The sequence below is a fragment of the Marmota monax genome, unplaced genomic scaffold, assembly GCF_021218885.2.
Source record: "Marmota monax isolate L192 unplaced genomic scaffold, Marmota_monax_Labrador192_F-V1.1 WCK01_AAM20220418_F8-fsc00039, whole genome shotgun sequence".
NCBI lineage: Eukaryota > Metazoa > Chordata > Mammalia > Rodentia > Sciuridae > Marmota > Marmota monax.
In genome coordinates, this window is record NW_026693602.1 from 11,945,197 (window position 1) to 11,961,708 (window position 16,512).

A 16,512-nucleotide genomic window follows, 5' to 3' on the forward strand; every position below is an offset into this window, starting at 1 on the left:
CATGGAGGTTTCTCTGTTAGGCTGATTTCATTTCCTTTGTGTGTAACTGAGATGTGGTACAGCTGGATCATGTGATAGAACTATTTTTAGTTTTTTGAGAGACCTCCTACTATTCCCCAAAATGAAATCCTTTCATTTGCAGCAAAACGGATGGAATTGAGGATATTCTGTAAACAGAAATAAGCCAGATACAAAAAGACAAGTACTGCACATATTCTCTTATATTTGGAAGATAAAAAATAAATAAATAAATAAACTGACAAAAGAAAAAATAACCTTGACAAGAAACTAGAATAGTGACTGCAAGAGTGTGGGAGGATCATGTGGGGAGGGGATTGAGATGAAGGAAAGGAGGTTGAATTTGATCAGTGCCCACTGTGCCCATGCGTGGCAATATCACACTGAGTCCCAATAATATGTATAATTAATACATTGTAATAAAAAATAAAGAGTTGTCAAGATATTTTTATATGATATTAAATTAAGTAGAAGTGGAAGTGATGGGATCGAGAGACATAGTAAACACAAGACGTGAGGTTGCTGCTGTTGCAACACAGCACACTAAAGCAGTGTGTAAAGCACAGTGAGTTTTCTTTTATATGTAGAAGTACACTCTAGAATAACAATAAAATAGTAGACTATAATAGTTGCTTCTGAAACTCAGAAGCACAGGTGGTCATCACTATTACTGAAAGCTTGGCCTGTCCCCCACTCAATGCAATAATGGGAACGTAGTTTTGCGAAAAAGGCAAAAGAAGTTTTATTGATTTGCTAGCAAAAGAGAAGCATGGAGGTCTCCTGTCCCAGAATGTGATTCTGCCCATCAAGGGGAGCAGGAGTTTTTAAATAAGTGATTCAAAGGCTACATTCCACGTGTTCTGTCTGAAGTTGTAAATCACTCTTTAATTTGAGAGATAGTCATTGCTTAGATCTTCTAGTGCCTTCCCCAAAGTCTGTGGTGGTGCATGTTAAAGGCCAAATAACTGTGCCAAGGATGGGGAAGGAAGTAATCTTACTTCCACTGAGATTAGGGAGGGGAGAGATTAAGGAGGAGCAGGGAGAGAGAAAGAGAAAGAAGCATGTCTATTTTAAAATTAAGTTGCAGTGACACAGCAGCAAGGCTAATTCAAAGCATGAAGTGGACCTCAGTTACATTGCTGTGTGCATAACTTCAGGAGCCACACCTTTGCATGACTGTAGTGCACTTACCTGACTACACTGGTGTCAGCTCCTGCAAAGCTGGGACTGCTAGGACTTCCCAAGGTCATGGACAGATTTCTTCTTCCATGCACCCTTACAGACTCCTGCCAAACCTATAGCCCACTGTTGACTGAAGTATCCTTGTACAGTGCACAAGTGTCTTAAAAGTGGAATTTAGGGTCGGTTATGTGAAGAAAGGAGGAGAAAGGATCAAGTTGATGGGTATTCCACTTAAGGAAACTCGATACATTAATAAATTATTTTATTAAAAATAAATATGCCCAATTAAATATTTAAATGTATTCCTGAAGTTAATACTATTGCACATAGTCCAGGAACCCAGATATATCAATGTTGAATACTTAATTACAAATTAGGTGGTAAAGAGTTTCATTTCTTCACATAATTCATATTCAATAGTTTTCTCTGCATTAAACTAAATATCTATTAACATTCAGGGAATTCAACATCTTCATTACTGAAAGTTAGACTCATGGGCTTATTTTGTTCTAAATCCTGGATGTAAAATTACCAACTCCTTATGCACACATTATGCAACTCACAGGAGAAGGCTTGTTTCCACATTTTGCATAATGTTGTTTCTTTCAATCTATTATCAGATATGTTGCTTAAATTGATCAAACTTTAATTGAAAATGCTGCAAAAATTAAAAAGTCCTTTAGAGCCATCTCTGTGGATTTGAATGGAAGGGTAATTTTGGCTAGATTTTTGTTAATAAAAATAAATGTCTTGGCTGGTAATTGACTGACTCAACTTCCATTATCCTATCCTAAGATTTCAAAGGCAATTGTAATAAAAGACCATTATAAAAGAATACTTGTGATTGCAAGAAAGAATAATCAAGAATTGTGCCTATAATTTAGGAATATACAAAATTTAAATAGCACTCTGAATTGCCCAAAATAAAAGTTCAAAAGATAGTGATATTACCATTTATGTCTGTTATTCAATATTTTCAGGTTATTTCTGTATGCATGAAATAGTCTAGACTGTTTTATTTTTTTTTTGTAAGATCAACCACAGCCAGCTTTTTCTATACATAAAATAGCATTTAGAACATATATATCTGAAAAGTTCCTGGACATTTATGCCGCGTCCGGCCAAGGGAGCCGAGTCCGGCGAGGGACGGCGAGGTTAAAAGACACACAGGACACCAAGGTTCTTCATCCAGGAGTCAATAATCTTTATTGCTAACACACCTTTTTTTATACCCCAAGCAGCAGAAGTGGAAAACTACCCAAAAGCAGGAGGGAGGGGGGAGAAATTTAGTTTCAACATCTATTATTGTCAGGTACCGAAACCTCCCTTAACAATAAGTCCATCAGACCAGAAAAGGTCAAGGCATTCCCGTGGGATACATATGTCTCAGACGGATAAGCAGGAACAGAAAAACCGCAAGTTCGCCATGGCCTTGTGAGCTGGCCACACTGGCATGCAGAACAAACTAGTGGAAGTAGGGCTCCAGGGGCCAAGGTGGACCTGTTGCCAACAAGTCCCCCTCTTTTGTTTTTTGCATGCCAGTGGGAATCAAGTAGCCCCTGTCTTAGGTCGTTCACAGCCCTTGCGATGCTTACCCGTCTCTGGGAAGGCCCCGATTCCCTGGCTTAGGTCGCACAGCAAGCGTGAAAGTTGCCCGTCACTGGGTACTACAAGATCAGCTCAAGGTGTTATGACCTATCAAGACACTATTGCGGTAAACACTTAACCGTCTCCACCTACGGGACCCATGACCGTCACCGCCGAATGGCAGATGTGATTGGACCGAGAGATTAGACAGCAAAGATCCTAGTACAGGAAGGCAAGAGGGAGAGGTATGCATAGAGAAAAGATATGGCAGGAGTTCTTCTTTTAAGGAGGACACTCATCTTCGGATAGGTCTGAAGTATATCTCAGAGAGGCGATCATCCATCTTCAAGCGTTGATAGTGAACCTGTATTGGCTTAGAGGCTAAGATATTAATTTGATCCTTAATGAATTGTACTATCTTATTTACAATGCAGGGTCCTATTGCCACTACTAGAAGGAGGCCTAACAATGGTCCCAATAAGGGAAGAAGATAAGGCAAAAATCCATTAAGTCCAGTCCAGAGAGGGTTCTCAAATAATTCCCTCCTCCTTTTTTCTAGGTCTTCTTGGAGTTGTTTAATTTTTGTGCGAACTATGCCAGATTTGTTAGCATAAAAACAGCACCTCTCCCCAAGGGCTAAACAAATTCCCCCTTGATTGGCAGTAAGCAAGTCTAAACCCCGCCTGTTCTGAAGAACTACTTCTGCTAGGGAGTCTATCTGGTCTTGTAAGTCTTTAATGGTTCCCGACAGGGTTTGCACATCATCTAGGATGATGTAGGATTGGAACTGTTAAGTAAAGAAAAGGTAGTTTCTAGGATATCTAATGTATTGGCATCTAAATCAGGAAACTGGGATTTGGGCAATATCAAGGGGTGGTATGTAGGCTTAGGGATCTCCGGCTTTAAAAGCTTAATCACCTGAAGGTGTTTGATAGCATCAGTGGGTCCCCCTCCATCAGAGACTCCGATGGGGGCCTGCATGGGCCAGCAGGAAGGTTTACCCACGACGCCCTCACATCCCGCCTCCGTTAACCGAGTCGTGATGCCTTCCCCTCCCCGGTCACCAAGAAAAGGAATATAATTATAAGTGGTCCCCCATTCTCCACGGGTGTTAGTTAGGATGGCCTCAAAATACTGTTTTCCTTGATTATTAACACAAATTGAGGCCGATGTATAACAGGAGATGTGCATTGCCGGGGTGTAATGACAAGTGGCGGAACAGCTTCCAAGAGTCTTGGTCGGATTAGGGACAACAAGTCCGGGCTTATTAACACATACCCATTTTGGTTGTTTAAATCCTCCGATGTTTTCATTGAGTTCAGCCGCCATGTAGGCTACTTTAGTCCCACAATCAATGCTCTGGATATAACCAGAGGGGGCCGAGTGCTGGGGCCCTCCCTTACACTCACAAGGGGCTCCAAAAAGATATTCATGAATATTCCCAGGTGGGGGGTCAAGCCCTCCTTCAGCAAACCTGTCCAGAAGGAATGCCACAAGAGGGGTCCAGCTCATGAGGTGTGTCTCGGCACTCACTTGAAGGGGTGAGAACAACAACGGCAGGATCAGCCATCTTGGGAACTTCATTTTGTCTTGAATTTTCATTCACCGGTCTGGTGCAGCGCTCCGGGATCCAAATGGGCTTCTCAGTTCCTGGGGGAAAAACACATACAGCTCCCCTCACTCTAGCTAAGAGTGGAGCCGGGGGTTGCCACTTTCCAGTGGATAAATCTTTCCACCTTATTTGAGCATCTTGTACAGTGGGAGGGGAAAAGTGGCGTTGTGCAGCCGTGCGCCCTCCAGTGTCAGTGAGTAAAAAATTTAAAGTAAATAAGGTTATGCTTAGAAGTGCTTGTGGTCCCTGACAATTCCGGTATATCTCCCCCTCTTTTGTTTTTTGTAAATAAGTTTTTAAATGTTGATGGGCTCGTTCCACGATAGCTTGTCCCTGTGGATTATAAGGGATTCCAGTCTTATGATTAATTTCCCATTGGGTGCAAAACCGTTGAACCGCCTGACTTACATATGCGGGACCATTATCGGTTTTGAGGCATCGTGGGGTGCCCATGGAGGAAAAGGCTTTTAGAAGATGACTGATTACGTCCTTAGCCTTCTCTCCAGTATGTAAGGTGGCAAAAATGAAGCCAGAATATGTGTCAGTGGAAACATGTATAAAGGAGAGCTTACCAAAGCTAGGGAAGTGTGTAACATCAGTTTGCCAGACATCATTAGGTTGTAGTCCTCTTGGATTAACCCCAAGGGAAGGAGAATGAATAAATGGTGCACAGGTTGGACATAATGAGACAATCTGTAAAGCTTGGTCTCGTGAACATCCTGTGTGGAAGCGTAAAGACTGTGCATTTAAATGAAATTTGTTATGGAATTGTAAGGCCTTATCATATTCTGTCGTCACACAGGAAAGGCCAACAGCATGAGTAGCAGCGTCTGCTTTTGCGTTGCCCTCTGACAAAGGTCCAGGGAGCCCTGAATGGCTTCGGATGTGGCCAATGTATAGAGGATCTCGTCTAGCCCAAATGAGAAGCTGTACTACCTGTAGTTGTTCTGTGATGGTGGATTGCTTTCCAATATATGATGCTGTTTCTATGACTAGAGCCAGATTGGCTACATACAAGCTGTCAGTATACACATTAAGAGGAATAGAACTATAGACTTTGAGAGCTATGATTAAAGCTTCAACTTCTGCCTTTTGGGCCGACTGGCCTGACACAGGTTGTCGGAGAATTTGAGATCCATCAAAAACGACAGCAAATCCATTTTTGGCCCCATCTGTATATACAGTTTGGGCCTTTGGAATAGGTTCCCTTTTCATAATCTTTGGGAAGATAATGGGACACCTTTTAAAGCCCTCCAAAAGTCTATGTTTAGGGAAGTGATTATCAATCTGACCCTTGAAGCTGCACAGGAAAAGACACCAAAGGTCATGTTCTTGTTGTAACTTGTGTATCATATCTTGAGTGTAAGGTTGAATAAGTATGTCAAAGGTTTTTCCAAACAATGCATCACCCAAATATTTAGCCTTCCAAATTAAGTTAATAACTAGCTCATAAAAGGGAGTCAATACCCGGGGGTTAGAAGCCGGCAAGTGGACCCAATAAATGGGACCCGTTTGCCAGAACACTCCTGTGGGAGTAATTTTAGAAGGTAGAACTATAAATGACAAGGGCAGAGAATAATCTATCTGCGTAATCTGCATGTCCTGCAGAGCCTCTTCTATTAGCCTCAGTGCTCGTAAGGCTTCTGGTGTAGGTACTCTACACGACGTAGGAGAAGGATCTCCTCGCAAGAGGTCATACAGGGGTTTGAGCTCTCCAGTTGGAATATGAAAGGATGGGCGCAGCCACTGTATTTCTCCGAGGAATGTCTGCCACTGATGTAAAGTTTTGAGCTGATTTATCTGGAACTGGGGTCTCTGGGGAAAGATTCCTATGTTATTAATGATGTATCCCAAATAATTGTAAGGGTGTTGAAACTGCACCTTTTCGGGTGCTATGACCAGCCCTGCCCCTTTTAGAAGGGATTGGAGGACTTCATAAGATTGAAGAAGCCTTTCTTTCTTGGGCCCTGCCAGTAAGATGTCATCCATATAATGAATGAGGTAGAGCTGTGGGAACTGCTGTCGAAAGGGTCGCAAAACCTCAGCTACAAAATATTGGCACATTGTAGGACTATTAGTCATCCCTTGAGGTAGGACAATCCATTCATACCGTTGGTAAGGTTCCCTAAAGTTTGTGGAAGGCAAGGAAAAAGCGAAACGCTTTCGGTCTCGTGGGTCTAAGGGGATAGAGAAGAAACAATCTTTTAAATCTATGACAATAAGATGCCAATCCTTTGGGATCGCAGTAGGAAAGGGTAGCCCTGGTTGTAAGGGTCCCATGGGTTGCATAGTTTTATTAATAGCTCGTAGGTCCTGAAGAAGTCTCCACTTCCCAGACCCCTTTTGTATAACAAAAATAGGGGTATTCCAAGGGGAGGTAGAGGGCACCACATGTCCTAACTTAAGCTGGTCTTGAACTAATAGGGAAGCGGCCTGTAATTTGTCCTTAGTTAGGGGCCACTGTTCTACCCACACAGGGTCATCTGATAACCAAGTAATGGACAGTGGAGGTGGCCGCACTTCAGTGGCCCCTAGGATAAATTTCCCAGTCCTCTCCGGTCTCTTCCCAGCCGGGTAACCTGTTCTGCTGGATCCATGGGTGATATTTTGCCCTCATGTCTCTTTCCTAGTCCCCTTCCAGGGATCCATCCCATGTCTAGCATTACATCATTAACAAAGTTATTATTTCCTTTCAAAGTCTGGGTAGTGAGAATAGCCCCCATTTGATGAAGCAAGTCCCTCCCCCAAAGGTTCGTGGGGAGTCCAGTCACCACATAGGGCTGGAAATGGCCACTATGTCCTTCGCCATCTCTCCATTTTAAAAAGGAGGCACTTCTTTTTGGTCGGGTCTGTCCTATCCCCTGTAATATGGCCGAGGGACTCTGGAGGGGCCAGGCAGGTGGCCATTGTTTTTCAGAAATGACAGAGACATCCGCCCCCGTATCTAGTATTCCCTTGAAAGCCTTGTCCTGTATCTCAATGGTCAGGTTGGGACGCGAATCCAAATGAGCTACCCAAAAGGCCTGGGGAGTTCCAGTGGAGCCAAAGCTGCCGTCGCCCCGGGACCCACGGAGGGCGTGCCCAGGAATGGAAGCTAAGGGTAGCAGCAGCAATTGAGCTATACGCTCCCCGGGGGGAAGAATAACAATTCCTTGGGTAGCTTCTACTACTATCTTTATCTCTCCCTGATAATCAGCATCAACAACCCCCGTAAGAATCTTCAAGCCCCACTGAGTTGCGCTACCTCGTCCCAACACTAGTCCCACCGTCCTCTCTGGCAGGGGTCCAAAAACCCCAGTAGGCAGCGTCTGAGGTCCCATTTGGGGAGTTAATACCGCTTGGGAGGTGGAACTGAGGTCCAGTCCTGCGCTTCCTGGTGTTCCCCTGGGGAGTTCCCAGATAGAAAGGGGTTGGTCAGTGGGAGGCGGCGGAGACGCCCACTCCCTGGGGCACTGTTCTGTCCCTGCACTGCCCCGTACACTTTGGCTTCCGGGGCCCGGGGCGGGCCCCTGCTCCCGTTTCCCGACGGTATTGGGTTACCCTGGATGTCAAATTTTGACCTGCACTCACTGCTCCAATGATTTCCTTTATGACATCTAGGACAAAGTCCAGGCATCCCTCTGCCAGCACCCTCGCTCCTTTCCGGGCAGTTTCTCTTTATATGTCCCTCTTTCCCACACTTAAAACACCCCTTAGAGCGGGTTCCCCTGTTATCAGCTTTTTGCATTCCAGTCTTAAGGGCAGCAGCCAAAACCTGACCAGTAATATGAGGCCCATCTATATCTTTGCATGCTCGAATCATGTCATCTGTACTTTTGGCCCGGGAGGACTTAATAGCATTTTGGCAGTAAGTGTTAGCGTTTTCATATGCCAGTTGTCTAATAAGTGGCATAGCCTGTTCCAGATTAGGGAATATTTTTCCTGCAGCCTGCATTAGGCGGGCTATAAAGTCTGAATAAGGTTCAGAGGGTCCTTGAGAGATCTTGGAAATTTTTGCTTCAGTCTTAGAAATGGGCAGGGCTTTCCAGGCATGAACTGCAGCTGAGGCTATTTGAGCATAAACACCTGGGTCGTAATTAATTTGTTGGCCTATGGTGGCATACTGCCCAGTTCCTGTCAACATTTCAGCATTTCGCCGTTGATGGCCCGCATTCAGGTTAATCTGAGCCAGCTCGCGGCACCTTTCATGATATTCACTTTTCCACAATAAGAAATCCCCTCCAGATAACACAGCCCTGCAAAGTTGCTGCCAATCATTAGGTATCAGTTGACTGGCTGAGAAGGACTCGAAGAGGGTCAATGTGAAAGGGGCATGAGGTCCATAATTAATGACCGCCTCCTTAAGCTGTTTTATGTCCTTGAAGGCTAGGGGGACATGGGCTCTGGCCGGCTGTCCATCAGCATCGGCGTTTTCAATCATTGGAAAAACCTGAGCCGCTCTAGAACCCCAGTGGACCCCCGCCCGTCTAGTAGGGGCGTCCTCATTCCAATCAGGATTATAGGGAGGAGGTGCGGCAACTGAGGGGGCTCTAGGCACCCTCACATTTGCCCTTTTAAGGCGATGTTCTAGTTTCTCTATCTCCCTTTCTAATCCCTCCTCTTCCTCAGAGAGAGAACTGAGGTCCTCAGGATCCTTTTTGGGCTTAGAAATCTGGAGGCGTTTCCTACCCTCCGAGCCTGAGTCCTCAAGGGGACCCTCATCCTTTAAGGATTCTGCCATTTGTTCCTCCTGCACCTGATTAAGGACCTGTTCACATTCAGCAAGCTGATCCTTGATCTTTACTTTATCTGTTAATAAAGCATCCTTTACCAACCTCCATAAGGAAAAGGTGGCAACTGGGACACTGTCCGAGCCCCGGTCCCTCAATAATTTCTGAAGGTCATGCCTCACCAGGTCCCAGTCACTATTATTAAGAAATCCTCCTGTCAGAAACCAAGGACAAGCCTGGGCAATAATTTCAACGAATTCGGTTGCAGTCTTAGTTTTTATTCCTGTTCCTTGTGTATTTAACAGCTCTTTCAGTTCGTTGGCCAGACGAACCTTCGCTGTTGAGTTACCCATGGTACGTACCCTGTCTCTTTAAAATATCTTTAAACCAATCCTCCCCCTTCTTTCTTAGAAGGTGAGCCCCGTCCGCTTACCCCTGCTTTCCGGATCTCAGTGGGAGCCTCCAATTGCCGCGTCCGGCCAAGGGAGCCGAGTCCGGCGAGGGACGGCGAGGTTAAAAGACACACAGGACACCAAGGTTCTTCATCCAGGAGTCAATAATCTTTATTGCTAACACACCTTTTTTTATACCCCAAGCAGCAGAAGTGGAAAACTACCCAAAAGCAGGAGGGAGGGGGGAGAAATTTAGTTTCAACATCTATTATTGTCAGGTACCGAAACCTCCCTTAACAATAAGTCCATCAGACCAGAAAAGGTCAAGGCATTCCCGTGGGATACATATGTCTCAGACGGATAAGCAGGAACAGAAAAACCGCAAGTTCGCCATGGCCTTGTGAGCTGGCCACACTGGCATGCAGAACAAACTAGTGGAAGTAGGGCTCCAGGGGCCAAGGTGGACCTGTTGCCAACACATTTATTTAATATATTTTTAATAAGTCTTTATGCCAAGTCACATTCCAAACTAAAATACCAAAGAACTCTTTAAATATTAGCACTGAAGAATATTTTGACACATTCATGAAAGTCTTTGAGATGACAAATTATGGTCTAGATTTCATCAATAAGTACCTTACTTATAAAATAGACATCAGTATGCAGATCTATTTCAAGGAAGAAAAGGTTAAACACCTGCTTTTATTCTAAGCAAAAAGGTCTCTAAAGAAAAAAATTTAAAAAGAAGATTATCATTATAAAATACAGTAATATTGCTTTTAAAATCAATTCTATAGATAATCTCATTGCATAATTTAAGTTGCGGTTTAATCATTTGTAGTTTAAATTGCCAAAGATAATACATGAATACAACACTGAAATTTCTTATTTAAAATCAAAATTAAAGCACTAATGTAGTATGATTTTACTAAAGTATTAGTTGTTAATTTTCTTACTTTACCCAAAGTAGAAATTAAAAACTTTGAATATTAGAAATGAAAGATGGTAAATCAACACTGAGTCCATGGATATTAAACAGATAATAAAAATCTACTATGAGCATCTCTTTGCCACCAAAATCAGTAACCTAAATGAAAGAAGTCAATTCCTTGAAAGATACAGTCTATCAAAATTCACACAAGAAGAAACATTCAATAGGAATAAGCCTGTATCTTTAAAGAAATTGCATGAGTAACTATTAACCTTCACAATAGAAAGCACTAAAGCAGAATGCGTTCATGAGTCAGATGCAGCAAACATTTAAGTAAGAAATTTCACCAAATACTCTACAATGTCTTTCAGAAGATAGAAGCACAGGGATAATCCTTAATTCATTCCATAAAAGCAGCATTGCCCTAATAAAAAATATAACAAAGATGTTACCAAAAAGGAAAATGGAACCAATACCTCTTGTGAGCATAGAGGGAAAAAAGTCTGAAAAAAAAAATGCTAGCAAATCAAATTTTAAAATGTAAAAAAAGAATTGGATTTAATGGCCCTCTGGGATTTATTCCACTTAAGTAAACCACCACATAAATAGGAGAGGAAAAAAAAAATACTGGCCATATCAGTAGGGGGGAAAAAAAAAAGCATTTGTCAAAATTCTGTATCAGTTCCTGATAAGAATCTCTCAGTAAACTAAGAATAGAGGAAGATCCTCTCAATTTTATAAGGAGCATCTCCAAAAGATCCAGCAGCTAACATTATCTTTAATGATGAGAGATGAGAAGCTCTTATGTCCTGCTGAGATCAGGAACAGAGTAAGCATAATTCCACTTAAGACTTTTGTCAAAAATCACACCAGAAATCTTAGAGGTTAAGATTTACTAGAAATCATCAAGACAGCGATAGAAAAAAAAAAGACAAATAAATAGTTAAGGGAATAGAATGGAGAACCTAGAAATAAATCTACCAATCTATCCATCTATCTATCATCCATTCAACTAATTTTGATAAAAAAGAAAAGGCAATGAAATTGATATAAGATAGAATTCTCAATCAATAGCTCTGGAACAACTGGAATCCACATGTCAAAAAAAAATCTATAAGTTGCTTTTGGCTATCCACACAAATTAACTCTAAATGGATAAATGGATCTTAACACCAAAATGTAAAATGTGAAACTTTGTAAGTTCTAGAAGGTGACAGAAAAAAAAAAACCTAGATTGCCTATCATATGGCGATAGCATTTTAAGAGATAACAATGAAGGTTCAATCTATGAGGAAATAATCGATAAACTGGACTTCATCCAGGGAAATGTAAATTAAAACACCAGTGAGAGGTAACTGCATATCCATTAGAATGGCAAAGATTCTGAACTCACAGCACCAAATGCTGGAGAGGATGCAGAATGACAGGACCTCCCATACACTGCTTGTGTGAAGGCAAGCTTCTCCAGCCCCTGTGGAAAACAATGGTAGTGTTCTACAAAACTAAACATACTCCTGCACAAACTCTAGAAATCATGCTCCTTGGTCTTTACCCAAATGGATCAAATCTTTCTGTCCATACAACCTAAACATGGAAATCTATAGCAGCTTTGGTCAAAGTTACTTAAATTTGGAAGCCACGAAAATGTCCTTTAGTAGGAGAATATACCAGGTCTATCCAAATGATATACATAATTCTGTGGTAAAAAAGAAATGAGCTATCAGGCTGTGAAATGCCAAGAAGGATATTTATTTTTTCATAAAACCAAGTTAAGAAATAAAAAAAAAAAAAAAATCCCCCCCCAAAAAAACCAAGTTAAAGGGCTGGGGTTGTGGCTCAGTGTTAGAGCACTTGCCTGGCATGTGTGAGGCACTGGGTTCCATCCTCAGCACTACATAAAACACATAAAACAATTTGGATAGAATATAAATAGTAGGATTACAAAACTGTGGAAAGGAAAATACTATGGAGACAGCAAAACACAAATTAGTGGTTGCCAGGGAGTTGCCGTGCTGGTGTAAAATGGGTTGAATTGGTGAAACACTAAGGATTTGAGGGCAGTGCCAATCCTCTGTATGATTCCCGGTGCTAGAAATGGGTTACACATTCATTCAAACCCATGAAAACAAAATACCAGGACTACATGACTATGGTGTGTCCCTGTAGGCTCATCCATTGTGATAGTTCTAGTGTCATGGAGGAAGATCATGGGTTAGGGGATGGAGGTGTGTGGTGGAAGGCATGTGGGGACCCCCGTACTTTCTACTCACTTTTGCTGTGAGCCTAAAACTTCTCTAACAAGAAATGAACTCTTTAAAAATAAAGAACCTTTAGGGATAGTATGCTAGAAATGAAGAAGGGCTTCCTGAAGTAGGTGGTGCAGGTCCTGTGTCTTAAGTGCTTTCCAGAGAAAGGGAATTTCCTGTAGAGAAACTGTTCACGAGAGTATTGCTCTGAATTTACTAATGTAAAATACACTCTATGAGACCAATAAATAAGGAGACACCCTGCTGATAAATAGACTTCTTGAGTCAAATCATGTTTAATCATCCATAGATTAATATGTTTCATGGATTAATGGATTGAATGAAATACAGAAAGGAAATAGGCAAGTGATACATGGTTGAAGGAAATAGACCACTGGGGGCATACCCCTGGGGACTTTTGTCTTTCCCTGGCCCCTTTCTCCCCCACCGTTCCTGCATCCTGGGTGCTTTGAGTTGAGCATCTCCCGCTCTGCTCTATAACATGATGCTCTGCCTCACCTCCGGCTCAAATCGATGGAGCCAGCCAACCGTGGACTGAACTTCTAAAACCATAATCTGAAATAAATCTTTCCTTCTCTAGGTTGTTTATTTGTCACAGGTATTTGTCACAGTGCTGAAAAGCTGACAGACACAATGTAATATTAGGTCTTGGATTATTTACTCCTACAGTGGGCTCATTAGATCCAGAGCACTATTTTTCTTTTTGTTCTATAGCTTTTATTCTTATCGGTAAACTACTCTACTACTGAAAGAAATTAAGCTCTGTGGACATTAGGATCTGTGGAGGATTAAAAATTTATCCTTATTTGTTTTCCTAAGTGGTACTTACAATTTTCCAATTTTTTCCTAACTTTTTCGCATTTCCTTTGACTAAATGATGAATATATTTATTGATAAAACAAGAGAAAGCTTGTATTGCTTTTACCTGTGTTTCCAATAGCTAAAGATCTATTAAAAATTACATGTGTTGAACTACTAAGTTCTATTTTTTTATCAAACTGATCTACATTGAAGTTTTTCATTGAGTACTTAGAAATATATAGAGATAGCTATATAGACATATAGATTATTTACAAATGTATATGTATATTTAAGTAAAATGATATATTAATATATAGTAACAAATATAGATAAATATGTGCATTATATATAGAGAGAAATGCTTATATAAATATATATGTAACCATACATAAACATATATGCCTATGTAAATATGGTTTCTGTCTGCTTAAAAGATTAAAGACTGAGACAGATGTTTTAGAATTTCCAGTTGTGATTTGGATTAGAAAATCTAGATGCATTATCATTTTTTTTATGTTTTAGAGCTATGTTTATAAGTAAAAATTAATAATAATTGAAGCTTTTGGTTTAACTCTTTATCAAACCTTTGCCCTCAGAGTGACTTATTTATTTTGATACACTGAAAAATTATACAAAAATACTTCATATGCTAGATTTTTTACTTTAACATATTAAACATAGTGTTAGGATAATAATACAAATATAATAATAATAATAGTAACTGTAATGGCTGGTACCTATTTAGGAACTGCAGGCCTACACACAATATCTAGAGTAATTCCAGGAACTCTCCATGATATGAGTTGCCATGAGAGAATGAAGTGTCAATGTATGTAAATAAAGAATGAAGTCTTATAACTGATGAGATTCATATGATCAAATCTTTTATTCATTTGTTTAACCATATTTTGCTGTCACTGAAGCTCTATACATTTAAGTAAAATTCTACATTTACAACACACACACACATATATATGTATATATATGTAAACATTTGTATTTGATGATTTGACAAAATATATAAAAATTTATAATGATTGCTCAGAATATCAGCTTTTTATTTCCCCAAAATTGCAAAGAAAAATAAATTTTTCATCCTCTAATAGTACCATTTCTTATACTGTTTTTGTAAAAACTTTATTACATAAAGTGACATTTACATGGACTAGTATCTGGAAACTCACATATCCAGGTATTACGGGCACTCATTTTTGTAATATTTATTATTGTTGTTGTTATTGTTGCTGTTGAAGTTTCAATTGTTCAGTTGGATCAAGTTAATGACTAGTATTTAATTCAGATTTTACTCTTTTCTTGGTAGAATTTAGTCAATGCTTTAGAGTCATAGATCTTTTTTTCTCTTCTGTAATGATTAGATTCCTAGATCCCCAGTACCAAAAGAGAAAAAAAAATATTAATGTGTATCAGATTATATCATTAGAGATGTGATTTTACCAAAAAAAAGAAGAAAGAAAGAAAGAAAGAAAGAAAGAAAGAAAAGAAAAGAAAAGAAAGAAAGAAAGAATTGTATTCTTTAGAGGAAAAAAATTCCTGTCAATAATTAACAGTGAGAGAATTCACCTGGGAAAGGTATAACTTTAACATTTGGTTATATTTCGATCAGTTTGCCTAAGTATATTTTATATTATTAAGACAAATTGTTAAATTATTATTTCACCTTACTATTTGCTTTGATTTTTATCCTATACTTTTCTGCTTCAGTAAATGAATCTATGTTAATTGTTGCTTCCTGTCTATTAGTGAATTCCTTTTATGTAATATTTAAGTGATAACATTATTATTTAACACCTATTTTCAAATAATATACTCATGCTTTCAACTTTGATTGCCAAAATAATTTTAAACATGTTAAGAAAAATAAGTAATATATCATCAAATAAAAACACAAATACTAGGATCAGAAAAAATCATATCTTTTTTAAACATTTTTTAGTTGTTGATAGATCTTTATCTTTTCTTAATTTATGCCTATATTTTATATGTAAAAAAACAGTTTACCATCAGTCATCACAAAAGTTGTCAGTAATAAGCATGCATTGAGTATTTTCATTGTTTGTGTAGACATTTAATATTTGCCTAAGATTTATTATTGGGCCTCTTTCCAGTTCTCTATTTCAATAGCCACAGTTTTTCCCTGTTAAACTTTATGTCATTTATTATCACACTTTATATAGTCCTTCTGTTATATATTCTTGCTCTGGATCTAATGAGTTCACTGTAGGATTCTTCATTCTTTATTTATATATCTTACATGTATAGAAAAATATATGCTTTTTTATACTTTCCTAAACACATTCTTATATTCTTTCTCTTATGTTATTTCTCTTCATGTTTTTACATATTTCTTAAAAATAGATATCGTTTTTGTATTGGGGATTGACTCAAAGGTGCTGTACACTGAACTACATCTGAACCCTTTTTATTTATCTTTTAAATTTATTATTTATTTATACAGGGTCTCATTAAAGTGCTGGGACTGGTTTCAAACTTTTGATCCTCCTCCCTCAGCCTCCTTAGTCACCTGGATTATGGATGCGCGCCCCTATGCCAGGCTTAAATTGTGTATTTTTTCTCAACTTATACAATAAAACCTTTTAAATAATTTTTTATCGTTTTTCATTTGCCTTTATGATTTCAGAACTTCTATAATCCAATTGAGAACCAGCATAAAATATCTATGATCAAATTGAGTGTCAGCATAGTGAAATTATTCCATAACTCCATTTTCAACCCTTTCATTTTAGAAAAAAAAAACAAAAAACTGTAAATTGACTAAATGTTTCCAGTAGCCTTTATGGTGAAAACACTTCTGGTCTAGGAGAAACAACAAAACTTAAAGGTCATGGCCATGATATTTTCTAAAATGTTATTAACTAGATGTTTCTTCAATAGCAGACCATTTGGATAGGGACTCTCAGGTTCAAATAAAAATGTTGGAAAAAAAAATCAGTGAGCAAGAAGAATACATTCAAGTGTTGAAATTAATTTTTTA

General features: G+C 39.4%; 1 protein-coding gene across 1 annotated transcript; it reads right to left on the bottom strand.

The window, feature by feature from the left end:
• Window positions 1–2,456: 2,456 nt before the first annotated feature.
• LOC131424744 (uncharacterized) lies at window positions 2,457–9,672 on the bottom strand. The gene is made up of 2 exons (XM_058584060.1): window positions 9,542–9,672; window positions 2,457–4,437 (listed from the first exon to the last, which is right to left on the bottom strand). The coding sequence occupies exon 2, from the start codon at window positions 4,387–4,389 to the stop codon at window positions 3,553–3,555; it is 837 nt and encodes a 278-aa protein (XP_058440043.1). The 5' UTR covers window positions 4,390–4,437; window positions 9,542–9,672; the 3' UTR covers window positions 2,457–3,552.
• Window positions 9,673–16,512: the final 6,840 nt, after the last annotated feature.

What these genes read in the sequence shown, in the direction of transcription:
- LOC131424744 (XM_058584060.1), bottom strand. Translation starts at nt 4,389, where the DNA reads ATGAAAATTCAAGACAAAATGAAGTTCCCAAGATGGCTGATCCTGCCG.